Raw genomic sequence first — 27537 nt, 5'->3', positions numbered from 1 at the left:
CAAATAGGAGAGGGTATAGGCCCTGTCCAAGGCGCTACTTTCCTCCCACAGATTGTCACCAAGTGCAATTGTACTCATGGTTACCATGGCTTCAGATTCTCTGGAGAAGGTGGAAATCTGTACTTTATTCTGATATCTCCTGATTTTTAAAGATGGGCCATTAATCCAAGTATCTTTAAAACATGTTTCATGCCAGCATTCTATAAGCCAAAGCAAAGATCATTGGCCACCAAATTTTACCCCTGGTGCCTGATATCTCCAGTATGCCTAAGAGGAGGTGTCAGGGTAACAAGCTGGCCCTTGTGTGAGAACCACAGCAAACCATTCTTTGGGCCTAACCTTAATCCTTGGAACTCCCAGTTTGAAAAGCAGTGAGTCCTCAGTGGAAGCCAGGTATGTGCTTGTCAGGAACCACCTCCTCACTGGGCAGAAAATTAGACTGAGGGACCTAGGAATTGCTCTTACTCCACAGCTCTGCTACCTCCTGAGGCTCTAAGTAAGCCTGCCTCCTGCCCCCCAATCCCCTGCCTTGCCCGCTCCCCAGTGACTGAAGGAAAGGGCAAACTGTAAACAAACAGGTCATCCTTCTGTTGTTTTTTGTTTTGTTTTGTTTTGATTTTTGTTTTTGTTTTGTTGGTTTTTTGTATATTTTTTTATTGGAGTTCAAATTGCCAACATACAGTATAACACCCAGTGCTCATCCCGTCAAGTGCCCTCCTCAGTGCCCATCACCCAGTCACCCCATCCCGCCGCCAACCTCCCCTTCTACTACCCCTTGTTTGTTTCCCTGAGTTAGGAGTCTCTCACTCTCTCTGATTTTTCCCACTCATTTTCTCTCCTTTCCCCTATAATCCCTTTCACTATTTTTTATATTCCCCATATGAGAGAAACCATATAATGATTGTCCTTCTCCAATTGACTTACTTCACTCAGCATAATACCCTCCAGTTCCATCCACGTTGAAGCAAATGGTGGGTATTTGTCATTTCTAATGGCTGAGTAATATTCCACCGTATATATACACCACATCTTCTTTATCCATTCATCTTTCGATGGACACCAAGGCTCCTTCCACAGCTTGGCTATTGTGTATTGTGGACATTGCTGCTATAAACATTGGGGTGCAGTGCAGGTGTCTCGGCTTTTCACTGCATCTGTATCAAAATCCTAGAAGAGAACACAGGCAACACCCTTTTTAGTTCTTTTTTTTTATTAATGATAGTCACACAGAGAGAGAAGCAGAGACACAGGCAGAGGGAGAAGCAGGCTCCATGCACCGGGAGCCCGACGTGGGATTCGATCCCGGGTCTCCAGGATCGCGCCCTGGGCCAAAGGCAGGCGCCAAACCGCTGCGCCACCCAGGGATCCCGGCAACACCCTTTTTGAACTTGGCCACAGCAACTTCTTGCAAGATACATCTATGAAGGCAAGGGAAACAAAAGCAAAAATGAACTATTGGGACTTAAGATAAAAAGCTTCCATACAGCAAAAGAAATAATCAACAAAACTAAAAGACAACATACAGAGTGGAAGAAGATATTTGCAAATGACATATCAGATAAAGGGCTAGTATCCAAGATCTATTAAGAACTTACTAAACTCAACAGCAGGGACGCCTGGGGGTAGCTCAGCAGTTGAGTGCCTGCCTTCTACCCAAGGCATGATCCTGGAGTTCCGAGATCAAGTCCCACATTGGGCTCCCTGCAGGAAGCCTGCTTCTCTTTCTGCCTGTGTCTCTGCCTCTCTCTGTGTGTCTCTCATGAATAAATAAATAAAATCTTTTAAAAAATAAACAATAAACTCAACAGCAAAGAAACAAACAATCCAATCATGAAATGTGCAAAAGACTGTTGTTGGTTTGGTTCAGTGGAAGGAGGGACAGCCCATAGCTGCAAGTGCTCCCCAAGGTAATCCATGGTGCCTTCTGTGGGACAGACCTTCCCGGGACCTGGCAGTTCTGCTAAGTCACTTCCTCAGTGCCATGCAGCCAGCATGCCGGGGTCTGAGCATCTCTAGGAATTATGTGTGGAAACAGGATTCTTTCTCTTGCTGCATCTCCTACAAAGTACTCCCCCCTCTGCGTTGCTTTCCAGAAACAAAGAGCTGAGTGGAGTTACTCATCAGAGGGTGTCGAGCCACTGGCCTTTTCCTGGCCAGTGCACTTTTTCTTTCTCCTCCCACTTGTTCTTGTTCCATCTCCTGCCATCTCCCTCTTACTTCTACACATGGAATTGGTTAAAGGTTTCTTGTGTCCTGTTACCTTGTTTGGGTGCCGTAGCATGAACTGCCCCCTTGTTTTCTTGTTGAATTGTCGTCTTCCACCCTGAGAAAGGTTCTGTATTTGCTCAGAATAAAGTTCAAAAGGAAGATCAAGCAAATACAAATCCCTCCGATTTCCTCAGGCAGCCACAACCAGAGATTTGGTTCCATTTGTCCCATTCCCATCAAATCTGGGATCAGCCCCATTTCCTTGATTCTCACCAGGAGACTGATTGGATTCCAAGCCAGCATCTGTTGGGGCTTCTGAGAACACAAAGCCATTCAGAAGTTCAGGGAAACAAAGCACGCCCTGTCATCCAAGCCTGTTCTCCAGCTTAATTAACCAGCAAGGCCGGGAAGAATCTCTTCGTCCCTCCGTGGTTTGGAAAGAAGTGGAGTTTTATCCCTTAATGACTAGAGATTGCTTGGGAACCTGAACGAATTCTGTATGAGAACTAAAATGATGAATGTAACTTGCTTTCTATATTACCAATAGGAAGCCAAAAACATTCAACCACAGGTCTTAAAAAACAAGATGTCATTTTAGAAAAGAAACAAGCAAACCACAGTTTTCTGATTGGAGGCGGGGGGGGGGGGGGGGGGCAGAATGCAAAGCCACATGTGGACACACAAGTGAGCATACTCCTGTTTTGCAGTAGGAGAAGGTATTCTGGTGCTTGACTGGATCCACATCCACTGACCCTTTCCTGTCCGCGGGCAGCTGAGTGAGCAGCAGAGGCCAGCATGGCCTGCCTCGTCCTTAGACGCTGTGGTCGGAAGAGCAGTCACCTGGCAGTCTGGATCCAAGAAGTGGGGCAGAATTCTTAATAGCATTTTTCTTCTTTAAATACAAAACAAAGTCAGTGTTTATCTTGGGTGTTTGTCGCCAGAAACTGCACAGAATTGTTTTCCACAACTTTTTTGATTTTTGAATATAAGAGAAAAGATTGTTTGATTCAAATAAAACCCTAGGGCTTTTACAACCAGTTTACAATTTGATACCATTACCACCCAGCCATTTGGCCAAAAGACTTATTTATTTTTCCCAAGCCTGCATTGAATTGAACCTGACATTGACCTGTGCTAATATATTTCATTCTGTAATAACTCTCTAAGGCAAATGTGTCATCCCACTTTCACAAAGACTGTGGTCTGTAAACATAGAACTGCTGCAGCCCAAGCTGTTTCTCTTGGCATCTTAAACCCACCCACCTGCCTTCTTGAGTCTGTGGCTCCAGCACATCTCCTTGCTGGGACTGGTGTGCAGAGGTTACCACACAACTTTGAGATCTGTGTTTAAGTGGCCAGGAAGAGGAAGTGTTGCAGGAATGGAGGGGAGAAGAGCATTTCAGAGCTGACCCAGGAGAAACAGAAGGCCCGTGGGAAAGGTAGATAAAAGGTGAAGTCAGTAACTGGATTACTGGATTTTGGCTTCAGCATGTTTCCTTTTTTTTTTAAGACTTTATTTATTTATTCATGAGAGACATAGAGAGGCAGAGACATAGGCAGAAGGCTCCATGCAAGGGAGCCCAACATGGGACTCGATCTCAGGACTCCAGGATCACGCCGAGCTGAAGGTGGTGCTAAACTGCTAAGCCACCGGGGCTTTTTTTTTTTTAGTAAGCTCTGTGCCCAGTGTGGAGCTTTGAACTCCAGACCCTGAGATCAGGAGCTGCGTGCTCTACCAACTGAGCCAGTCAGGCACCTCTGTACCTTCTATAAAAGAAAGGTGATAATGTGAGCCCCCTTATTGCCCCATCAACGCAGCTTCCACAGCTTGTCTCAGCATCTTATTTCTGTCACTTCTAAATACCCCCTTTTCTGTTACAACATGGGGGCAGGACCAATTTTCCAGTCTGCAGATGAAGAAAACAGGATTCAGGTGACATGGTAAAAGTGAGACACAGGCCCAGGTCTTGGACCAGATGTCAGTTCCTTATAGTCCAGAAGTCTCCATCCACGCCCTGGAGCGACAGGTCACAAATTTGGCAATTCACCAGTAGATCCTAAGCCCAGTGATCCAGCTGGGCCTCCACAGAGGGGTAGGACCGTTGCTGGACCCTCTCCCCATTGAGTGAGTTGCTGATGGTAGAAGGGGGGCGACTGGCATCTCCAAACCTTGATCAGGTTTAGGTGTCCCTGAGGACTTTACCAAGGGTGGCAGCATGGCTCAGTCTAATAAATACAGCATGTAGCTATGTGTCATCTTCAGTGAATGCCCGCAGGTACCAGGCTGAGCACTTGACCCTGATAGGACTCAAAACATGGCCACATTCCACACTGCCTCCAGGTCCCTGTAGGGAACTCTAAATGGAAAGGTTTTTGGGTATCAGGCCTCTGACCTGAGGAGATAGCTGCAGAGGCCATCCAAGAGCCTGGCTGTCCTTGCTCCTCCCCAGCACGTTGTCCAGCCAGCCCCCCACTGGGCCATTCCAGATCCCAGCTGCACAGCATGTGCCACTCCGGGCTGCGCTTTACCCTCCCCCCAATTTCCTGTTGCAGGGGGACAGCTGGAGCTGGGGGTAGTGTCTGGTGTTCCTCAGAGATCTGCAGCCGATCTGGGAATAATTTGAAACTAAATCCTCAGCCCTTTGGAAGCCTTTTATGAAATCATTGCAAGTTTATTAACAACAGCTGTGGCCACACATGACCTGGATCCTAGCCCCAACTCCACCCCCAAAATTGCAGGAGGGAAGCAGCAGTTGACTTGGAATTCCCCGTCACCTTTTTAAGGGGAGGAAAAGTTAAATGAAGAAGAAAAGTCACCCATCCTTCTTCGTGGTCACAGGAGGCTGGACAGCAGGCAAGCGGGTGGCCAGCCATGGTGATCAGAAATGGTGAAGAAAACGGGCTCAAAGGGACTTTTCAAAGCTTTGGCAAAGCAGCCTGGGGCCAAGTGCTCACATGTCTATTTTAAGGCCCTTCAGCCTGTGCTGGCAATTATTGTCAGCATCTGATTGGCAGAAACCTCTTTCTCCTCGAACCATTTGCAGCTTCTCCAGTTCATCCTGTCCAGACCCTGCTGCTCACGGGGAGCTGCAGAGCTTCCTTGTTGAGGGGCAGATTACAGAGTCAGGGTTTGGGCCATTTTTTCTTAATTAAAACCTCTCTGGTGGACTCTGCCTCCCTTCCTGCCAGCCACTGCCGTGCTGAGTCTGTGTTTTGGAGAAGCCTGGCCCCGGCCATCAACCTCGTGCCCTTGCCATGCTCCCCACCACCTCCATGTGAAGCAGGCGTGTCCAAGTCCTCCGAATCAGGCCAACACTTTGTGTCCTGCTGAGCTCAAAGGACTTCAGGGAGAGGAAATAGAACCTCCTTCCTGTTAAGTCACAATCCACTCATTTCTTCCTTTAAGGCATTCTCCAGATCTGCGGGGCAGTGAGCCTCCACACCCCATTCTGCTGTATTCCTTTATCCTCGGCACTGCGTTTGGAGAGCACTGGCCCACTGTGGGTGCTGTGCCTGCTTCCTTCACAGTCTTCATTGCATTTGATTGTGGTCTGTGGGCTCCCCTCCCAGGGTGGCCATGGGTAGCAATAGAAATCGCGTAGGTGATTCTTTTGGACCCTGGCCTGGTAGTCTGTTATACTTGGTCTTTTGAGATCCATGTCTCCCATCCTGGGACATCTTGACCGCTGACTGGTATCTGCTCCCTCCTGTTTCAGCCTAGTCTTGCTTATATATACATTCCATGGATCTGTGTGAAAATTTTCACCAAGATTAGGAGGGGCCAGATGCCAACAGAATGGAAGTTATCCAGGCTTACTGGATCTGTATTAAAGCCCATCCCAAAGGCCAGATGGAGGAGCGCTGGGGAACGTATCAGCCTCAGTGGCCATTCACTAAGGCCTCTTGGGGTGTCCAGTGTGGTGACTACCAACAGAACCATTTGTTCTTCCCACAGTCAGACCGGCCCAGTTGGGCAGGGTGTGAAGGGGGAGCTTGGACCTCGAGACGGTCCAGTTTGGCCCCCGACCCTGTGGAGGGCAGAGTAGCCTCTGGTGCCTGCAGAGTTCAGAGCTGCCCGGGTACCCTGGGGGCTGCCAGAAGGAGCAGCAGGCTCTGTGCTGGTCTCAATTTCACTTCTCACAACTCCATGATCTTCAGCATGCAACTGCATCTCAGAGCCTATTTCCTCTAGGTAAAATCTTTGTCAGCCCCTCATGCCTGGGAGAGACACTTAGCGTGTACATGTGAACTAGCATAGGACACATGAGGAGTGGGACCTGAGTGTGCAGAGCACAGCCTTCCAGAAGAGAGCCGGGCCAGGGAGGGGTGCAGTTCTGAGTGAGGTGGGGACACAAACACATCCAGAGGGAAGTGGGCTAAGACATTCCCAGGAGTTCTCTCTGGAGAGAAGTTACTGAGGATTTTTTTTTTTTTTTTTATGTGTTCTGTTAAACTTTTTTTTTTTCCCTAAAAAATTGCTTTAATGTGTATGAGAATCAAAACACTGGTCTTTCATGGCAGAAAGAGAGAATTCCATGAGACACTGATATGCAAGTAAGTTGGTAGTCTCACAAGAAAGTGTGTGTTCCTGCTCTGGAGATGAGCTGAGAACAGCAGCCCCAACAGAGGCAACAGGGAGCCCACCACCATGAGCCAGTAGGGCCTCTTGGGCCTCAGCAGTAGAGCCTGGCCTGCACCTTGGGTTCCTGGCTCAGGAAGTAAGGTTTGTGGGCTCTGTCTGGGTGAGAAGATGTGCTGGTTTTGGTGCCAGGGGAAGCCAGTCAGAGGCCATCAAATGGATCTTTTTTTTTTTCTTTTTTAAGATTTTATTTATTTATTCATGAGAGGGATCCCTGGGTGGCGCAGCGGTTTGGCGCCTGCCTTTGGCCCAGGGCGCGATCCTGGAGACCCGGGATCGAATCCCACGTCGGGCTCCCGGTGCATGGAGCCTGCTTCTCCCTCTGCCTGTGTCTCTGCCTCTCTGTCTCTCTCTCTCTCTCTCTGTGTGACTATCATAAATAAATAAAGAAAAAAATTTAAAAAAAAAAATTGTATTTATTCATGAGAGACACACAGAGAGAGAGAGAGGCAGAGACACAGGCAGAGGGAGAAGCAGGCTCCATGCAGGGAGCCCAACGTGGGACTCAATCCCAGGTCTCCAGGACCACAACCTGGGCTGCAGGCAGCTCTAAACTGCTGCGCCACCGGGGCTACCCCAAATGGATCTTTTTTTAAGGGATATGTTCACTTGTGGGTGAGCTGACCAAGAAAAGAATTCCCTAAAAATTTCCAGGGAAATGACCCCCTTCTCTGCTGTGTTGGCTGTTTGTTGTCTTGAATGGAGGTGTTTGTTTCGCCCTATTCTCTTGTATTTAGTGGAAAAGAGATTTCGGAGTTCTGCCCATCCCAGAAAAAGGAACCCTCTTGTATTTCAAGGAGGTTAAGATGCACTTATTCTAGAACAAGGCAGGCCCTCTGACAGTGCTTTTGGGGCAGGGCAGGCAGAGTTCCAGGGGCCCTGCAGTCCCTGCTCCAGAAGCTCCAGTTCAGAAACCTGTGGTTTATGTGGTTAAGAGCTCAGGCCTCGAGAGTGGAAGGCCTGGATTTGAACCTCACTGTGTCTCTCTTTCCCTGTCTGTAATATAGAGGTTAATTAATAGGACCTAACTGGTGGAATTGTTATGAAGATTCATCTCTGTGAAGTGCTTACAACAGGAGCTGGGACATAGCCCTCAATAAATGTGAGCTTTGCGGCTGCTGTGCCGGGCCCTTTGTAAAAGATCATTTGCTTCTCACAGCAAACCTGTGAATGGGTTCCATGTCAGATTGTGGAGGTTAATAGGGTCACCCAGCCCAGCTTTGTGGAGCCTTAGAACTGGAGCTCTTCCTATCACGCCAGCTGCCTGTCCTCTAGGAAGCCAGTGCTACTTTAAGATAAGACCTGTGGTGGCCAGCCGCTCCAGCACGCCTGGATTTCCTGTGGGTGACTCAGCCCCTTCCGGGGGTGTTGGAGGTCAGGTACTTCGCTGACCTGGCTCCCATGCCCGGCTCTCTCATCTGCTTTCCTTCTATTGTTCCCCACTTCCAGCAGCCTTGGTGTGTCCTAGATTTGCAAAGTGGCAATCCTTTTTCATAAATGTCCTGGTTCACTGTGAATGATGACACTTGGTGTACCTAGAATGTTCCCCAAGGGAATTCCCCTCCAGAAAGGCCTCGGGAGCCCATCTGTCCCTCAGCCCAAACCAAGGGGACCAGTCTTCATTTTTTTTTTTTTATCTCATTCAACTCTAAAGCTTGTCTCATTAACTCTTGTTGTTAATGTTTTTATAAAGATTTTATTTATTCGTGCATAAGAGACACAAAGAGAGAGAGGCAGAGACATAAGCAGAGGGAGAAGCAGGCTCCCTACAGGAGGAGCCTGATGCGGGACTCGATCCTGGATCCCAGGATCATGCCCTGAGCTGAAGGCAGACGTCAACTGCTGAGCCACCTAGGTGTCCCACGTTATTTCTTTTTAAATCACAGTAAAATACGTATAAAGTAAGATTTGCCATTTTTAAAGTATATGTATGATCCAATCTGCCTTCACACCCTTGACTTGAGGAGCTTTAAATGCTTAAGAGAAACTGTTTGGGAAGGAACCTCCACCCCAAATGAAGTAAGAAATCTTCCCCAGGGATCCCTGGGTGGCACAGCGGTATGGAGCCTGCTTCTCCCTCTGCCTATGTCTCTGCCTCTCTCTCTCTCTGTGTGACTATCATAAATAAATAAAAAATTTTAAAAATTATTTAAAAAAAAGAAATCTTCCCCGTAGAGTCTAACAAAACCTGAATTTAAAAATACAAATATTGAAAGCATTTGCATTCTTAGTTTCTAAACAGTGTCCTGTGACTCCAAGCAGTTGGAGGAAGTTGAAATCTGAACCATCTGACCCTTACTCTAGCTGCAACTGAGAGTTTACTTAGTGGCCCTAATTGTCAGGAAGCGCATCGCCTGCCCCACGAAGAAGCCATAGAGACAAGTGTTAGGGGTATCCCCCAGTCTCTACCACTTTTCCTGAAACTTCGCATCTTTCTAAAATCTTTATTTCTGAGTTTTTCATTACTTTCCTGCCTTTAGTAGTGAGTGCTCCGTGACATGTCCTTTACATACTTGAGCTCATTCCATCTTTACAACAGCCCATTTTGTAGATGAGATACCGAGATTCGCTTAGTTGGAGGTACCACAGAGCCCCTGCTCTTCTACTGGACAGTTTTCTGGATCAGTACTTTTTTTTTTTTTTTCTTAGATTAAAAATCCTTTTTTCCTGGACCTTCCACTGGCAACAAAGAGGTTTGGGGACGCCTGGGTGGCTCAGTGGTTGAGCATCTGCCTTCGACTCAGGTCATAATTCCAGGGTCCTAGGATCGAGTCCCATGTCGGGCTCCCTGCATGGAGCCTGCTTCTCCCTCTGCCTGTGTGTCTGCCTCTCTGTGTGTGTCTCATGAATAAATAAAATCTTTTTTTAAAAAAATGAGGTTCGTCAGCTCCTTCTCTAGATAATTGGTAGAATGTATCTTTACATCCACATGGAGACCTGAAGACTGTGTCAAACTACACTGAGTTACCAGAGCCTTTCCGTCAGTTGGCTTAGTGGTTCCTTTGTAGAGGAATCTGTTCCATCTGGAGTATTCACAGAGAGGCTAGATGACCATGTCTTGGGATTTTTAATGGAGAATTTGCATGTGTTATTTGGGAAACAGACATGGCACCTTTGAGGGTTCCACCCGGCAAGCACTTCTCTGATGTGTATAAGCACTCGGCAGCTCTCTCCTCTTCCTCTTGCTTAGCTCAGAACACCTGGCAGGGTGAGGCTGAGAAAGATTCAGTTGTATATTAAGAATTTCCAGATGTCAGAAAGAATGTGAAAAGAATCTTGAGACCAGTAAGTTTGATCTGTCATTTGGCACCTGAGAGAGGGAGGATGTTAGCGAATTTAACAGGGCCTCTCAACTATTGCCCCCTGAGCCCACAGCCTCCAGTGACTATATCCTAAGTTCTTTTGTCTACCAAACAAGGGGAATATATTACATAACTATTTTTTTATTCCATCAGCGTGACTTAGTCTCATTGTTGATCAGAAGTTTAACCAATAAACTTAGAATAGTGTCTAGCACTAGCAGGTATCCAATACATACTAATTGAAGGATATTCCTGACTCTTGAAATCCCCAAGATTCACACCTCTATGGTGAAATCACTGACTGCTGTCTTGGTGGTGACATTAATAACGTGCTGAGTAAACATCCAGATAGTCCATTGCTCAGGTAGGGCTGCCACGCTTTCTACTAGTCCAGGGAGGGTGCTCCTCCAGCTCACATGCCCTCTTCTGTGGTCTTCCATTCACATCTCAGAAGTTCCCTGGATGTCATCAGTTGGTCAGAGCCTCAGATCAGCGTGAAAAATCCAAAGCTATCACTGAAACTGTTCCAGCCCAGGACACACCTGTCTGTGTGGGGAGACTCCAGTGCCTTGTCTAGGAAGCACCTCCTCAAGTACTGGAACTTCCTCTGTGCCTCCTGCCCCCATCCTGGGCACTAGTGCCCTCCTCACACTTCTCCCCAGCTTGACTGTTCCTAACTCCTGAAGAAGCAGCTGGAACACCCCAGGAAACAAGCCCACCTGTCATTCAGTTCAGATCCACACAGTTGGTTATGTTCCACTCCGTTCATCATGCTCTTAAACTGCGGTGCCCTTCCTCCCACATGCAGGCCCCAGCCCCCGACCACCATTCCACTGACAGAACACAGTTCCTTCTACAGCCCACTAGCCGTATAGAAACTAAAGACCAGCTTCAGGGCTCAGGTGGCCTGAGTAGACATTTGTCCACCTGAGTTCAGGGAATCAGGAAGACTGTTGGGCTTTGCCCAAAAAGGGTGTCTTGCTCAGAGTTCCTAGACTCTGGATCTGAAACTCCTCAGGCCCTGCCCGCCCCAGAGCCACCCCCTTCCCACACCTGCCCACCTTGAGCTGCAGAAAGGCCTCCCTCTGTTTACTTTACAGTTAGTGAACAAAGCAGGCTCTTGCCCCTCCCCCAGGCAGCCACCACCATATACAGTCCCACTTCTGAGCCAGGCCTTTCAGGTGGGCTTCCTCATGGGAGCATCATCCACTGATGAAGGAAGGAGACCCTCGGGGTCTGGGAATGAGTAGTGTGTTGACTGGAACAAGCCGGCCTCCCCCGGGTCCCAGTGAGGTCTCTGCACTGCATGGAACTGGTTGGAGCAAGCTTACCATCTTGTTGCTTTTCTTCTAGGAAGACGATGAGAAGCTAATTGAGGAGATCCAGAAGGAGGCTGAAGAGGAGCAGAAGAGAAAGAATGGAGGCAAGCGCTTCCCCAGCTTGGGCCCAGTGCCCAGTGCTCTGTGTGTAGGGGGCGGGGGACAGGCTCCACAGCTGGCCCTTCACCCAAGGAGTGCTGGCCTTCAGGTGGATTGAGACACGATCTGCCCAGGCATCCATCCAACTCCATATGGTAGAGGCTGTGAAAGCATAGGAGAGTTCCCATTTCCCCTTGGTGGTCAGGAGGTCCCCAGGGGTGGGTTTGAGCTAAGGACATAGAACCCAAACTAGACTAAAAAGACCATAGGCCCACCCTGGCCTCTCTGATGTCACAAAAGAATGATGTGGGATTTCTGGGAGTGGCACCCAGGTCCTGGCTCTGAAGGAAAGTCCCTCATAGAATCTGCCACCTTCCAGGGTGATCCCTGAGTGAGCACTTGGTCAGCTGAGGGGGTTGGTGCACACACACACACTAATCAGCCTTACGATGGCCTGGGCACCTCTCCTGTGTCCATAGGTCAGATATGCCTGGCCTGGGCTCATGCTCTGGGCTCCCAGCTTGGGAGAGGTGGGATTGAGGTCAGGATATGCAGCCCTGCTCCCATCTTGCATGCAAGCACAGTTGGTTTTGTTTTCTCTACTAAATCCCATCTCCTGTTCAGAGAACACCTTCAAACGCATCGGGCCCCCCTTGGAGAAGCCTCCAGAGAAAGTCCAGAGGATTGAAGCCCTGCCGAGGCCTGTCCCACAGAACCTGCACCAACCACAGATCCCCCCCTATGCCTTCGTGCACCCGCCCTTCCCCCTGCCACCTGTCCGGCCCATGTTCAACAACTTCCCTCTCAACATGGGCCCCGTCCCAGCCCCCTACGTGCCCCCTCTGCCCAATGTGCGCGTCAACTACGACTTTGCTCCCGTCCATATGCCTCTGGAGCACAACCTGCCTATGCACTTTGGCCCCCAGCCACGGCATCGCTTCTGACAGCTTTGCTCCCCGCTGCCTCCCAGGAGCCCCACCGCTGAGCAGCCCAGACTGTGAGGGGCCAGGGGTTCCCTAGATCCCCACCTCACCCCCCAGGGCCATGCCTTCTGAGTAGGGATGATGCGCTTAGCTCTCAAAAGGATAGGCTGGGTTTTTTTCCTGCTCCTTCCTGGGAAGGGGCACTGTCCCCTGAAGAGCAGCCAGCAGGCGGGTGCCCTCAGGTACTTATAAAAGGATCAGTCTGGCACTGGCTAGGCCAGAGATACAGGGGACATTGGGGCCTCCCTAGAGAGTTCTGTCTGAGTGGCAGTGCAGGGACCCTCACCATGAGGTAGCCCTTCTCTGCTCTACTAATCCCATCCCTACAGACAGATGGGGGAAGTACTTGTGTCCGTCCCTTCCCCCTGGCAGACCCACACATCTCTCAGTTAACCATGTAGGCCTTCCTTACCGCAGCACAGTCTGAGGCGTGATAAAGCTAAAGCAGCAGTTGGAGGGAGTTGGGAGTTTGGAGAGAGCTTAGCCATCTGAACCAGGTCATGAAGGCTGGGTTCTTGCCCCACCCCCGCCCCAACACTGCAGCCCATCCCCCCACCCCTGCCCCAGTGCTGCTGCCCACCCAGAGTGAGATGCCCCCTGCTGCTCCAAGCCAGTTGATCCCAGTGAGGTGGTGGCACAGCCATGTCCCCAGGCCTGGGAGCATTGCTCAGGGTGGGGAAGCTGCAGACTCTATCCCCCAAATCCAGAACCCCAGGCTGCTGCCACCGTAACTATTCAGGTCTCTCTTGTCCTTGGCCCACTCAGATGAGACCACAGAGAGCCATCTCATGCTATCAGTTCTGTTCTGTAGTTTAAAGAAATATTTGCTGTTTACTCACTTCGAACTTACTGGGTTTTCTGTGGCCTACTAGAGTTTCTCTCGTTCAGTCTCTGGAAAGTCAAATCTGTTACCCATGCCAGGCAGCCGATGAGAGCGGGATGGTCCTGAATCTTGCCAAACAGAAGGTCCTTTCAAGGCGCCAGTGACAGGCTTGGTGGCTCTCCCAGGCAGCCCAATTGTTGGGAAGCCTTCTTTACCACCAACCAGGTAATGAGCAGCTTCTCCCCTGAGGTTTGGTGGTAGCTACGGGTTTCCACAGAGGAACAGAGGACCCAGACTATAACCAGTACCCACCTATGGAGCCACCCTTGCCCGAGGTCAGGTGAGTCTAGCTCTGGGTCAGCATGGGGGGATCCCTGCCCCTTACCACTCATCTTTTCCTGGGCAGCCCCAGCCCACCCGAGGCTCCATCCCATGTTAGCACCCGCTGTGCAGAGCAGAGCCCTCCACAGGAGTGACCCTGCCTGGTTGCCCAGTGTCGGCCGCTCTCACTTGCTATACCTGATGGCTGTTCCTAGTGTGTGTACACAGACCTCAAAAGGGTGAGCCTAATGGCCAAACCCCCCATCTCAGAGGGCCATGCCCAGGACCGTGCATTCTTGTGCATGGGCACCTGCTGCCATCATTCTAATGGATTTCAAGGATTAAAATGGGGAGAAACCTGCTAAGTTGCCTGCTCTTCCTTCTGCTTTTCCTCCAAGGGAGGGCTTTGCAGAGTTCTCTGGATTTGGGGGGTGGGACACACAAGGAGGGGCAATGCCCTGGGAGAGCCCTGGTGGGGGGTGCACTGCGGGGTATGGTGACAGGACTGAAGTCCTTTTATAGCTTGGTCCCTGTGCACCCTCCCTTGGGGAGGGTCTCAGAGTGGTGAGCTTTCAGCAGATGCCCCACCAAATAGACACACCAGAATCTCCTGGGCCCCTGCAACCAGAGCACCAGGCTTTGCAGAGTGCTTTGGGCATCTAATAGGACAGGCCCCTGGTGGGTGGCATACCTCTTGACACTGCCATCCAGCAGGTCCCCTAGAACTTGGCAGGATTCCCCCCAGCACAAGAGGGAAGAGATCAGAATAATTGGTTTGCCCCCAAGGCTGAACTGAGGACTTTTTCTTTGAGATGAATTCTGGATGTTTCTAGCCATGCACAGCTGCTAGGGAACTGAGGGCACCCAGTTTCTAATGTCCCTCCTTGTGCTGGACTGTAGAGCACCTCCCAAGTCTGCAGCAGCACAGTTGCTATTTGGGTGGAAGTCGTTGCCCTGAGTCCTGACACTAGTATGAGGTCCCACCTGTCTGCAAAGTGACCCTCTGGGTGCCTGTGTCCCAGAGGACCCCCGGGCTTCTTGAGAAGCCTGCACTAGAGACCACTTGGGAGAGAGGGGACGGTGATCCCCAAACAAGCCAGCAAGGGGCTGCAAGGTGTGAGGAGAGAAAACCCACAGAGACCAACCAGTGTTGGGGAAGAGGCAGGAATCCCAGAGGCAGCCTGGCACACCCCCTGGGCCACCGTGTTTGCTTCCCCAAGCCAGAGACTGCCCAGTGACAGTCCTGTTCTACTTGCCTTAAACTGGAGAGAGGAATCTAGTATTTGCACTTAGCAAAGGTTTTAAAACTTAAAAAAAAAAAAAAAAAAAAAAAAAAGCATGACTTGTCACTTTGTATAAAAATAGCAAAAGTGATTATTAAATTTTTTTCTGTACCTTCTGGTAGTAAAATACATCCAAATAATTCTGTTTAAACTACTGTGTGTAAAAAGCCTGTATCATATGTAACTTGGACTTTTTGTAAATAAATGTTTGTGCACTATGTTCCCTCCAGTCTCCTCTGTCCACATAGCACCAGCAGGCCCACCATCCCCACAGGATTACAGGGGAGTGCTTGGGTCTGTGAGGCCACTGCTCCCCGGTAGCAGATGCTGGCTGCCGCTGGAGAATTACTGGTCTTGTCCCTGAACACCTGGCCCTGTGGGGAGAAGTGAGACTCCCATCCCCTGTTCCCAGAAGGAAGATCGGGCAATGTGTCACACTGACCCTACTTGGTTGGCTACCAAGGCACAATTGAGCACAAAGGGAGGGGGTTTGTTTTTTGGCACAGAGGCCCCTTCCAGAAAGTGTGCTCAGCCCCCTCTTCCAGGTCTGGGCTGCAAGCCACTGACTAGCCTGGAAAGCTACCTGCAGAGGCTGGACCCAGCAAAGGATGGGAGGAAGCACGTCATCCTCCCTCCAGGACCAGGAGACAAAGCTGAGAGCAGAGCATCTGAGCAGGGAAGCCAGCGTTGAGTTCCTGCTGCCAACTGGAGCCACCTCCCTCGGGCACAGCCCTCCCCAACAGAGTCCCAAGTATGGTGAAATAAATCCAAGACAAAACTTACATGCATTCCCAGCTTCAAACTAGTCCATGCCATCCATCCTGTCCTTGTGCTGGTACATGTTCCATATTTTATATATTTGCAGCCATGCCCTGGTCAATTTGTCCCAGGCTCCCAGCAAGGAACAAGGCAGTGGCTGTTTTCTCTGTCTGCTGCCATATTTTCCACTCCACCCAAATAACCAGGGTCCTATTCCTCCTGCCTTCCCCACGCTCCATGCACATATCCACTTGTGGGTTCTCCCACCCTGGTTGTTACTACAGTGATTCCAGGGGCATCTGGCTGACTCAGTGGAGCAGGTGACTCTCAATCTCAAGGTTGTGAGTTCAAGCCCCACATTGGGCGTGAAGCCTACTTAAAAAAATAAAAGTGATTCCACACCTCTAAATGGGACCTGCCTTCCCGCCCCCCCCCCCTTTACAACCACAGAGCTCCCTCTCGGTCTGATTGGTTGGTTCTCTTTCTGCCATCCTGATGGAAAATTTGGGTGCTTCTCACTTTCTGCCACCACTCCACACCTCAGTGAGCACCTTGGATGTTTCAAAGGATGTATTTTCTAGGAGCAGAGTTGTGCCTAAAAGGAATGGGGGTATGTATTTCTATGACTTTTGCCAGATTGCTCTCCAGACTCCATGACAAAAAAGTGTCAACCCACCAGTCCTGGGCTGCGTCCTCACCCTTCATGGGCACATCTTTGTTGCCATGGTCTGTCGGCCACTCGAAGACCTGTCTCCTGGAATCTGACCTCATGGAGACAATTGAATGGACACATCTCCCTGTAAAGGGAACTGCTTTTTAGTCAGATGCATGTGTAATTGTACCATCCAAACTTACTCTCCTTGAAGAGATAGATATATGTATATACATTACATACACATTTATGTATACACATAAATGTTTTAAAATAGGGATGCCTGAGTGGCTCAGCAGTTGAGTGTCTGCCTTTGGCTCCAGTCATGATCCCAGAGTCCTAGGATCAAGTCCCATATTGGGCTCCCTGCATGGAGTCTGCTTCTCCCTCTGCCTGTATCTCTGCCCACCCCCCTCCCTCCCTGTGTCTCTCATGAGTAAATAAAATCTTTAAAAAAATAAACATTTTTTAAAAAGGTTTTAAAATAGAAAAATTTGAAAATACAGAAAAGGATCAACTTACCCAAAAGTAAGTACTGAAAATACTGTTTTAAAGATTTATTTATTAGGGATGCCTGGGTGGCTCAGTGGTTGTTGGGCTTCTGCCTTCAGCTCAGGGTGTGATCCTGGATTCCCGGGATCGAGTCCCACATCAGACTCCCTACATGGAGCCTGCTTCATGCCTCTCTCTGCCTCTGCCTCTGCCTCTCTCGTCTCATGAATAAATAAAATTTAAAAGGGGGGGGACACCTGGGTGACTCTGGTTGAGTGCCTTCTCAGGATGTGATCCCGGGATCCAGGATCGAGTCCCACATCTGGCTTCTTGCAGGGAGCCTGCTTCTCCCTCTGCCTGTCTCTGCCTCTCTCTCTGTGTCTCTCATGAATAAATAAAATATTAAAAAAAAAAAAAGGGATCCCTGGGTGGCGCAGCGGTTTGGCGCCTGCCTTTGGCCCAGGGCATGATCCTGGAGAACCTGGATCAAATCCCACGTCGGGCTCCCTGCATGGAGCCTGCTTCTCCCTCTGCCTGTGTCTCTGCCTCTCTCTCTCTCTGTGTGACTATCATAAATAAATAAAATCTTTAAAAATAAATAAAATAAAAATAAATAAAAATAAAAAAATAAAAAAAGATTCATTAGGGCAGCCCCGGTGGCCCAGTGGTTTGGCGCGGTGATCAGCCCAGGGCCTGATCCTGGAGACCTGGGATCGAGTCCCACATCAGGCTCCCTGCATGGAGCCTGCTTCTCCCTCTGCCTGTGTCTCTGCCTCTCTCTATGTCTCTCATGAATAAATAACGTCTTTAAAAAAAAAAAAAAGATTTATTAGCACACAAGCAGGGGAGGGACAGAGAGATAGAGGGAATCGCAAGCAGACTCCCCACTGAAGGTGGAGCCCATCGCAGGGCCTAGCCTCAACAAGCCTGAGATCATGACCTGAGCCGAAATCGAGCGTCGCTCAACAAACTGAGCCACCAGGCACCCCAACTGATAATATTTGGATGCATTTACTTCCAGGTCATTTTGCTCTGTGATATACATAATGTATCATAAAACCAGTAAGCCAGATGTGCAGGTTTGCATCCTATCATGAGCATTAGCAAGATATGAGCAAGTGCTTCCAAAATACGATTTTTAATTAGATCCTTCTAGAACCTTTTGCTGCAGGCTTGTAAACCTTTTCTTCTTGGGATCACATTTCTGCAGGCTGGTGCACAGCTATCCCAGCCAGCCTGCTCTTTGTTCTCATGACCCATGGGGGCACATCGCCCCACCTAAAACCTCATCTTCGTCTCTTCCCTCTCAGGATTAAGTCAGAAAGAACTCCTGTCCTTGTTTCCTCTCCCTTCATCAGCACATCTTGGCAAGACCGCCCAGACCCAATCACCACCATGGCTTGGCTTTGCCCTAGATGATGCCAGTTAAGACCCTCATGAGAGGGGCAAGGAGCCAGCACAGGCTGTTACCAGGGTCACCAGGATCACCTGGCCCTGCCTCTTCCCTGAGTGGGGGTGGCACACTGGGCCCCAGGCTGTCCTGTGGGCTCTCCAGGTGCAGCCCTGCGGGGCCCTGGGCAGGTCACTGAAGCCTGCTGCTTGAAGCAAAGTGGGAATAACTGCAATACCTTTTTGTCAAGCTGAGAGAATTTGGGAACGCCAGAGAAGAGCTTGGAGGCTCTCACATGATGAGAGCTGTTATCGGGTCCCCTTCCCACTGCCCTTTGACATCCACTCCCAGAGTCGTCCCCAGGTTCAGACCCATGTGCATCCCCGGGCTACTGCCCCTCACCACTCCGCAGGGCCAGTCCTTGCCGCCCCCCGCCCACCCGCCTGCCCACGTCCGTAATGCCTCCAGGGCTACGCCGAGCCCCACGCAGAAATCACGGGCACACATCCGCCACGCAGCTGAGAGGGGGCAAGAGAGCCTGGGTTGGGCCTGTCACTCAACTGGGGCAACAAGAAACATGTAACTAAAAGCCAGGCAGCTGGGAGCAGGGCACACGGTGGGGGTGGCCCAGGCACTGGGGAGGCATCACGGTGTCTGGAGTCGAGATTGTGGCCGCCTCCTCACAACTTGTCCTCCTCACCCGGGGCCCGTCCACATGCAGGCTGCAGGGCCGGTGGTTCTGGCGGTTCCCAGGAATCTGCATTTTCAGCACCTGCATGTTGGGGTCACCACAGGGCCTTGGCAGAGTCCTGGGGGAGGAGATTTGGGAGGAGGCTGCTGCCTGGCCTCTGGGTGGGAGCCCAACAGGCGAGAACACATCTGGGAGGGGTGTGGAGAGTCCCAGGGACCCTGGCACCAGCGGGGACTTGCAGGGAGAGGAGGCCCACGCTGACACTCAGGCCCTGTCCCAGCACCGATGGAGTAGGGCCCAGGGCACTCCAGGGCCAGGTGCGGAGCCCAGGTCTTCCGTCCAGACAGTGCATTTGTCAGCAAGGTGCCCGACTGCAGACCCAGTCCTGGAGGCCTGAGGATGCCACAGCAGCCCAGGCTGAGGCCCCAAGGGCCACCCTGATTACAGGTCAGGTGGAGGGGCGGGCGGGGCAGCAGGGGAAAACCGTGGGGCTCACGTCTGCCAGCCTGGAGAAGAGCTGGTGCCCCCACCCATGGGAGGACCCGGCACTGGACTAAAGGGCCAGCCTTTCTCGGACCTTCCTGGGAAACTTCCCTCAGGCCCTCTGGTTCTTCTGGGTGCCCAGGAGCAACTCCCTGCATGCGTGCTGTCCAGGCGCTGTCCCTCCGCCCCTCCCTGCAAAGCCTTGCCGCCTCCAGAACCAGCTGCCCCCTGCGTCTCCGGCCTCTCATCCACTGCTGCAAAAACCACAGGCCACAGGTCCACAGGGGCGCTTGGGGGGCTCAGTCGGCGAAGCGTCTGCCTTCGGCTCAGGTCATGATCTCAGGGCCCTGGGATGGAGTCCAGCATCGGGCTCCAGGCTCAGCAGGGAGTCTGCTTCTCCCTCTGCCTCTGCCCTACTTTCTCTCTCTCTCTCTCTTTCTCTAATAAATAAATATATTTAAAACAAACAAATAAACGCAGCCCACAGTGGCAACCTGGAAAGCCCAGAGGAGCTGATTCTGACAGTGCTGCAGGTTGATGGGCTCAACCAGGCAGCTCTGCTCTCAGCTGGGGTTCGGCTGAGACTTCAACCTCCAGATGGCCTCCCCAAGGGCTACTCTGCCCTGGCCTCTCGTCAGTCACGGCCAGAGCCTCCGTCCAGCACGATGCTGACCTCCAAGAGGCCAGCCCTGAGCAGAAGCCACCCACCTGGCTCCTCCTGGCCAAGCCCATCGACGAGCCACCCCGATGCCAGAAGCCCTCGCCTCCCAAGCAGAGACGGAACCATAAACAGCCACTCAGGCTTACCCTGAACCAAGCCCTGGGCAAGCATTCGCGGCCTGGGAAAGGTGGGCTGTCCCCCTGTGCCCAGGATGTCACCACACTGAGATCAAGGCCACAGCCTTCTGGGGGAGGGCCTTTATTCTCTCTTTTCTCTGCCCCAGGTCTGGTTCTCTCTTTCTCAGTCTCTCTCAGAGTCTCTCATTTCTGTCAAGATTGAGGCCACTTACCAAAAAAACACATGACATAAAACAAGCAGAAAAACCAAACTGGAACACAAAGTAAAGTTACAGTATTAAAATGAACACAGTGCAGAAGTGGGGCTTTGAAGCCCGCCTCCGCCAGGCAGCCTGGCCCAGTCTCTAAAGGCAGCTTCACCCTTCCCAGCAGCTCACATGGACGAGCACATGAGTTATAAGGGTCACTCTGTCCATAAGGTAAACACGTGCCCACAGCTCAAAAGAAGGGTGCTCCGCAGATGACATGCATCTCTGCAGCCTGATGGAGACCCCCAGGTGGCCCTCCGTCCCAGGGCCCCCGGGGACCCACCCCAAGGAACAAACAGATCCAGCCTGGCACAGTCACCATGTAAGGTCCCCCAGCCCCAATAGGCTTCGGTGCCACCCACTGGGGGCTCTGGGGAGGCCTGGGCCTGGGGATGGAGTGCGTGGCCTACACGGTGCCCCCGCCCACATGGCCGTCCTCCTCGCCTGCTCAGCCTCAGTCTCCTGGGGACTCTGACGCCTCCCCCACAGACATCTCCTTTCTCATCTCTGATGGGGAACAAGGCCAAAAAGGAAACCTGGAATGTCCTAGAGGCCGGGTGTCACCGAAGGATGTGGGGACACATGGTTCCTGCCCAGCTCTGCCATTGCCCCACTCTGAGCCACGACCCAGTCCTCTGTGTGCTTCTCCTCCTGAAACCCTGGCCATCTCGGGCCCATTCCTGCCGTGGAATATTCTCCACCCTGCCGGCCTTCCTGCAGGACCAGGAGTGCCGTTCTGCTTGGCTCTGTGTCTCTGGCACCAGCTCAGGGCCCAAGATGCTCAGAAATCGTTGTTGGAAGAATAAATCTGCAAAATGAGGCTCCAAATACCCACCTCAGCAGGGGCTCCGCAGGACACGAAGTGAGCTACTACTGTAGGCCAAGACACGGTGTGACCTACAGGAGCCACAGAAATATCAGCCGAGTTGTGTTTTGGAATCAGAAAACGTGAGCGAGTGTTTCTTGCACCTGTGTCATGGTGGGCAAGTCACCTGCTCGCTGGAGCCTGTTTCTCCATCTGTAAAACGGAAGGGTCAGGCTGGGTAGCCTGAGTGGCCCTCCCAGCTACGATGGGCTGATTTTTACAGGAGTCCTGAAGGCATAGATGTTAAGAGTTGGGCTTTCCAGGGTGCAGAGATGCTTCCTGGGATGTGTATTTTTTTTTTTTTTTTTTTTTTTTTTTATGATAGACACACAGTGAGAGAGAGAGGCAGAGACATAGGCAGAGGGAGAAGCAGGCTCCACGCACCGGGAGCCCGACGTGGGATTCGATCCCGGGTCTCCAGGATCGCGCCCTGGGCCAAAGGCAGGCGCTAAACCGCTGCGCCACCCAGGGATCCCGTGGGATGTGTATTAATACAATGATAATTTAGCTATTATTCATAATCACCCCCCAACTGGAAATAATCCTAATGTCCATCAACTGCTGAACAGATACAAGGTGGTCTATCCATGCAATGGAAAACTATTTGGTCATTAAAAAAAAAAAAAAAAGAAGTGCTGACCCGTGCTACAACATGGATGAAAACATGATGCTTGGTGAAAGCAGCAGAGACAAGAGGTCACAGATTGTAGGATTCCACTTACAGGAGATGCCCAGAATCAGCAAACCCAAAGATACAAAAAGTAGAGTAGTGGTGGCTTAGGGCGGGAGGGGCCTTGGAGGGGTAGGGGCGGTAGCTGAAGACGACCGTCTTTCTTTCTGAGATGATTGGATGTTTGGCCACAGTGATGGCTGCGCAGTGCTCGAGGATACAAAAGCACTGAGCAGCACCCTCCAAATGGGCCCAAGATATGGTGAGCAAATCATCTGTCCATAATGCTGTTTTAAGAAAGGGGGGAAAACGCGGCACCTGAGTGGCTCAGCAGTTGAGCGTCTGCATTTGGCTCAGGATCAAGCTCCCTGCAGGGAACCTGCTTCTCCTTCTGCTTGTGTCTCTGCCTCTCTCTGTGTCTCTCATGAATAAATAAAGAAAATCTTTTTAGAAAGAAGAAAAAGAAGAGAAAAGAAGAAAGAAGAAAGAAAGAAAGAAAGAAAGAAAGAAAGAAAGAAAGAAAGAAAGAAAGAAGAAAAAGAAAGAAGAAAGAAAGAAAGAAAGAAGAAAGAAAGAAAGAAAGAAGAAAGAAAGAGAAAGAAAGAAAGAAAGAAAGAAAGAAAGAAAGAAAGAAAGAAAGAAAACAAAAGAAAGAAAGAAAGAAAAGAGAAAGAAAGAAAGAAAAAAAGAAAGAGAAAGAAAGAAAGAAAAGAAAAGAAAGAAAGAAAAGAAAGAAAGAAAGAAAGAAAGAAAGAAAGAAAGAAAGAAAGAAAGGAGAAAGAAAAGAAAGGAAAGGAAGAAAGGAAGAAAGAAGAAGGAAGGAAGGAAGGAAGGAAGGAAGGAAGGAAGGAAGGAAGGAAGGTAGGAAGGAAGGAAGGACGGACACTCTGGCTGTAACGGAGTAACAAGGATCACAGGCCTTACCTCTCCTTGGACAGTGGCACTCAGATGCTGGACAACAAAAGCAGGCAGTGGTCCCTGGGAGAAGGGGACTCCGTGATTTCCCGAATGACTTCCCAGACCCCTTCTCAGGGCCATCAGGCAGCTGCACCATCCAGCCCACACCGGAGACCCCTTTGCCGGGTGTGGATTTATCCTGGGGAAGAACAGCCGCGTAACCAGGAGGCCCACGTCCTCCACTCCCCAAAGAAGCTGAGCTGGGCCCGGCAGGGTTCCTTCCTACTCCTGCCACCTCCTCTGTTTTCCTCCCCACGCCCATTACCCCCAGGTCACACTACGTGAAGTCCCAGCCTGGAGAGTCCTTTCGTGGGACTTGCGGGGTTTCTGTCTGTGCCCCGCAAGGACTTGGCTCCGTAGGACAGGAGGGTGGATGCCGAGAGTATGACCCAGTGCCTGGTCCATGAGGACAGCTACAGAGGAAGGGGAAGCAGAGTGGCAACCTCCAGGTCCCAGCCTGGCAGAAGCTGGTGGCCTCCCTGAGTGGAGGGGACAGACTAGGAACTTGGGGAGGCTGAGGATCACAGGGCACAGGAGCCAAGGAGGAGGGGGCGGCCAGGACAGGCTGCTCAGCGTCTGCAGATGGGGTCTGTGTGAGGAGGACCTGGGGCCGGGTGGGGGGCGGCGGGGCTACAGCACGGGCCCCTCCAGAGCCCCTCCAGGCCCACCTGCAGCTGGGTCAGCTCTTAGGGGACAGGGGTCAGCTCTTGGGGGACACTTTATCTGGACACAGCCCTGGGAGATATGGAGGCTTTTATTTACGTCCCCCAAATCAGCCATCAGTGCTCCAGAGAAGAAGGAAGCCAGGTGGCAAGAGGAAGAGATGGAGAGGCCCCACCCAGCCTGAGTGCCCCCCTCCATTAGTGCCCCCATTAGCACGAATTAACCCACATGAGGTGACCCTTACACCACTGATCCATGCAGGACCCTCGCTTTCACCTTAGCCTGGCAAGAAGCTTCCAGAACAATTCCATCCAGGAGAGGGAGAACATGAAGAAACACTCATCCACAGTGGGGCAGGGTGGGGAGTGTCTTTGGGGAAGCGAGCTGGCCACATCTATCAAAATGTCAAGTGAGGGTGATCCCTGGGTGGCTCAGCGGTTTAGTGCCACCTTCAGCCCAGGGCATGATCCTGGAGTCCTGGGATTGAGTCCCCCATCAGGCTCCCTGCATGGAGCCTGCTTCTCCCTCTGCCTGTGTCTCTGCCTCTCTCTTTCTGTATCTCTCTCTGTGTCTCTCATGAATAAGTAAATAACATCTTTAAAAAAAAAGGCAAAATTGGAATGGCCATATGAAACAGAAGGCCACTGTGGGATCTAAATCCCAAAGAACAGAAAGCAGGCACTCAGAGAAAGATGTGAACCCCCATGTTCGCATCGCCAGCGTTCACAGAGCCAAAAGGCGGAAGCCAGTGTCCATCAGGGGAGCCACACAGGTCAATGTCGTGTACACCACACCGGGTCGACAAGCCAGTGACGGAGGGACCAATATTGTGTGACTGATAGGCTCACATTCCCCCTCCCTGTTTCCTGGGGTCACCTCCCAAATAAGCCACTTGGCCTTGAATGTGCTTGTCTGTCTGATTCTGGGGGAGCCATTACATGCAGATGAGTGTCTGCCTGCGTGCACAGATGGGTTGCGTTTTTATACATAAATCCCCACTGTACCCCAACCTCAGAGCAACTTACTTAACCTCCCTGAGCCTCAATTTCTTTTTTAAGATTTTATTTATTTATGAGAGAGAGAGAGAGAGATCATGAGCGGGAGGGGGAGTGGCCGAAGCAGACTCCAGGCTGATCAGGAAGCCTGATGTGGGGCTCGAACCCAGGACCCTGGGATCATAACCTGAGCCGAAGGCAGATGCTTCACCTTCACCGACTGAGCCACTCTGAGGCTCAGTGTCTGTGCCAATAAGTAGGAGTCACAAGACTCGCTCCCCTGCGGGGCTAGGACAAGGGCACCAGGGCAAAGGGCACCTTTTCTTCCCACCCGGAGTCCACCGGCCCAGATCTGGGCCTCTCTCCCGGCCTCACGCCGCCTTCCCTCTGTGCACATTCGTCTCCTAATCGCCTCTTCTTACAAGGACATGGTCAGACTGGAGTGGGGCTCACCTCAACGACCTTTTGAAATCTTAATCACCTCCTGAAATATCCTGTCTCCTCGCGCCATCACATTCCGTGGGAAGGTACTGGGAGTTCCGGCCTCAGCACACGAATTTAAGGGGGACACAGTTCAGCCCATCACAGGGACTGAGTTATTAAGGGGTTAGGACCTGGCACGTGGCAAGGGCTATCTGTGAATACTTTACATGAAAATAAGATTTTCCTGGGGCGCCCGGGGGGCTCAGTGGTTGAGCGTCTGCCTTTGGCTCAGGTCATGATCCCAGGATCCTGGGATCGAGTCCCGCATCGGGCTTCCTGCATGGAGCCTGCTTCTCCCTCTGCCTGTGTCTCTGCCTCTCTGTGTGTGTCTCTCATGAATAAATAAATAAAATCTAGAATAATAATAATATTTTCTGGAGAGTCAAAGACACCACCAACAGCATTACCCCTGGGGGCAGAGGACTGGAGCTGGACACCATCTGATGTCATCGTCTATGCTTTTATTACCTTAATTCTTAAAATAACAATAATAATAAAGTCATAACCCTCTTAGAACACCTGCCAGTGCCTGGCACCAACGGAAGGTGCCTGGGAGGTGGGTCTCTTCCTCCTGTCCTAGAGGTCAGACCTCAGTCCCAGGGAGGTGGAGGGGAGTCCAGATCCCTCCTCACTGTCTCCACTGTCTGTGTAGTTTTTGTCTAGATTATTCACACCTCCTGGAGGACCAGCCTCCTCCTGGTGACCCCCGGGTGGGGGGGTGTACACTAAGGGGTTTAGGCCCCAGGCCAAATGCTCTGTACACACCCCACCCCTCCCCCTTACCCTCTGGTGGGTGGAGGCCTCCTCCACCAGAAGGATGGCTCCAGGGCTTCGGGTCCCATCCCAACATGGGTCCTTTAAAGGACCACACGTGTGGGGACCCTGGCAGACAGGAATGAGGAGGCCCAGGACTGGGGTTAGGCCCTGGGATGGCCTGTGTACTCTGGCCATGCTGCTCTGTTTCCAGCCCACCCGCAGCCTCTGCCCTGACAGGGCCGGACACATGGGAGGGAAAAACGCTTGTCTCTTTGTTTTTCCTTTCTTTAATTTCATTGAATATTTTTCCTGTGATCTTTGGGGCTCATAATTAACCGTGATGAGTAACCCAGAGCACCACTGCGCTCGCCCAGGGCTACTAGGCATCTGCTATGGCTTAGTTTCCCCATCAAAGCAATGGAGGCTGGACTCTTGCTCACCTGGACTCTTGCTCACCCTCCAAGGCAGGCGTGGAAGGGACTCACCTTCACAACTGGGGGAGTCCCTGCTAAGTGTTGACCCAGCTGGAGGTGAGGAAGACCTGCCAGTCAGGGCCTGGAGGGGAGTGGGCACCCTGAGGTGCAGAGGCCCAGCCGCTGGCCAGCAATCAGTACTCAGTTCCCGCGAGGTGGGGGGGGGGACTGTGTGCACTCCCGTCTGGGTGTCCATCTGTATGTCTGTGCCTGCACCCGCACACGTCTCTCTGTGTGGATCCAGGATTTTGTGTTCACAGATGCACACGCCCACGCATGTGCAGAAACCCAGGTGTACGCGGGGTCACATGTGATGTGCTGGGCAGGCCCTTGTGAAGGTGGAAACCGAGGAGGGTTCTTCTGGCAGGAGTGAGAAAGGCATCTCCTGCTCTGGAATCCAAGCCCAGGCCTCAGAGCCAGTTCTGATGGCGGGAGCAGGGAATGGGGAGCTGGGGTGTGTGGGAGTGAGGCTGGTCCCCAAGATGCTCCTCATGCGCCCACAGGAGAGTCTTACCCTCTTCTGAAGATACCAGTTGCCTCCAGGTGGGTCTGGAGACATCAGCATCACTTGCTCAGACCCGGTCCCAGCTGGGACCCAAGGAGGCTCCACTTCATCGCCTGCCTGGCTTCGGCCTACGGGAACAGCTTATGCTGTTCCCTCTGCCCAGACTGTCCCTCCCGTCCCTTGTCCAGTCCTCTTTCCCTAGGTGTGATCATCTCCCCGACTACCCCGTGCACCTCGGTCACCGCGACTCCCAGAGGGCGCAACCATGTGGCAGGTGCCCATTTTTGGGAATGAATGGGATTCAGACTAGGCTCGGACTCCCGGAGGGGACCCTGGGGGTCATTCCAGGGCAGTTCATTCCTGCTCCATGGGCGGGGCTCTCCCGGGCAGCGCAGGGGCCTACCTCCCCCGCAGGATGTACAACTGCCCAACTGGGCGCCCCCCCCCCGCCCCCCCCTCCCCAACCCAGTTCAGCGGGCTCACCTCCCCCCAAGGCCTGGAAGAGTTTGGCTCCGGAGGATTCATATGTTCCTTCCACGTCATTGAGACTTTTCTGGCTTCCAGCCTGGCTTTAACAGGGGTGGGGGATTGGCCGCCAGGACCCCGCCGGGGCCCCAACAGCTCGCGGTGGCGCCATCTGCCCTTGTCAATCTCGAGACTCCCGCCTCCAGGGAGCACCA

At 51.7% G+C, this 27537-nt stretch overlaps 1 protein-coding gene and 1 long non-coding RNA gene across 9 annotated transcripts in view; one reads left to right on the top strand and one right to left on the bottom strand.

Moving 5' to 3' along the window:
* The window catches only part of RNF216 (ring finger protein 216), a 162196-nt gene extending 147001 nt beyond the window's left edge, over positions 1–15195 (top strand). For 5 of the 8 annotated variants that reach the window (XM_072836897.1, XM_072836896.1, XM_072836895.1 and 2 more), the window contains 2 exons: positions 11503–11572; positions 12192–15195. In XM_072836897.1, the coding sequence (XP_072692998.1) occupies positions 11503–11572; positions 12192–12511 (390 nt within the window). In that variant the 3' untranslated portion in view covers positions 12512–15195. Of the gene's footprint in view, positions 1–51; positions 1449–2915; positions 3097–9496; positions 9668–11502; positions 11573–12191 lie in introns of those variants that run through there. The other 3 variants (XM_072836898.1, XM_072836900.1, XM_072836899.1) reach the window with 3 other exon arrangements.
* LOC140638854 (uncharacterized) lies at positions 633–27515 on the bottom strand. Its single transcript, XR_012035815.1, has 4 exons — positions 27341–27515; positions 22950–23121; positions 11481–11729; positions 633–1167 (listed from the first exon to the last, which is right to left on the bottom strand). It is a non-coding gene; the product is annotated as an uncharacterized lncRNA (long non-coding RNA).
* Between the last annotated feature and the right edge of the window lie 22 nt (positions 27516–27537).

The sequence above is a fragment of the Canis lupus genome, chromosome 8 (assembly GCF_048164855.1).
Source record: "Canis lupus baileyi chromosome 8, mCanLup2.hap1, whole genome shotgun sequence".
In the NCBI taxonomy this organism is placed as follows: Eukaryota; Metazoa; Chordata; class Mammalia; order Carnivora; family Canidae; genus Canis; species Canis lupus.
Note: the sequence above shows the minus strand (reverse complement) of the source record. Positions and strands in the feature narration are given on the sequence as shown.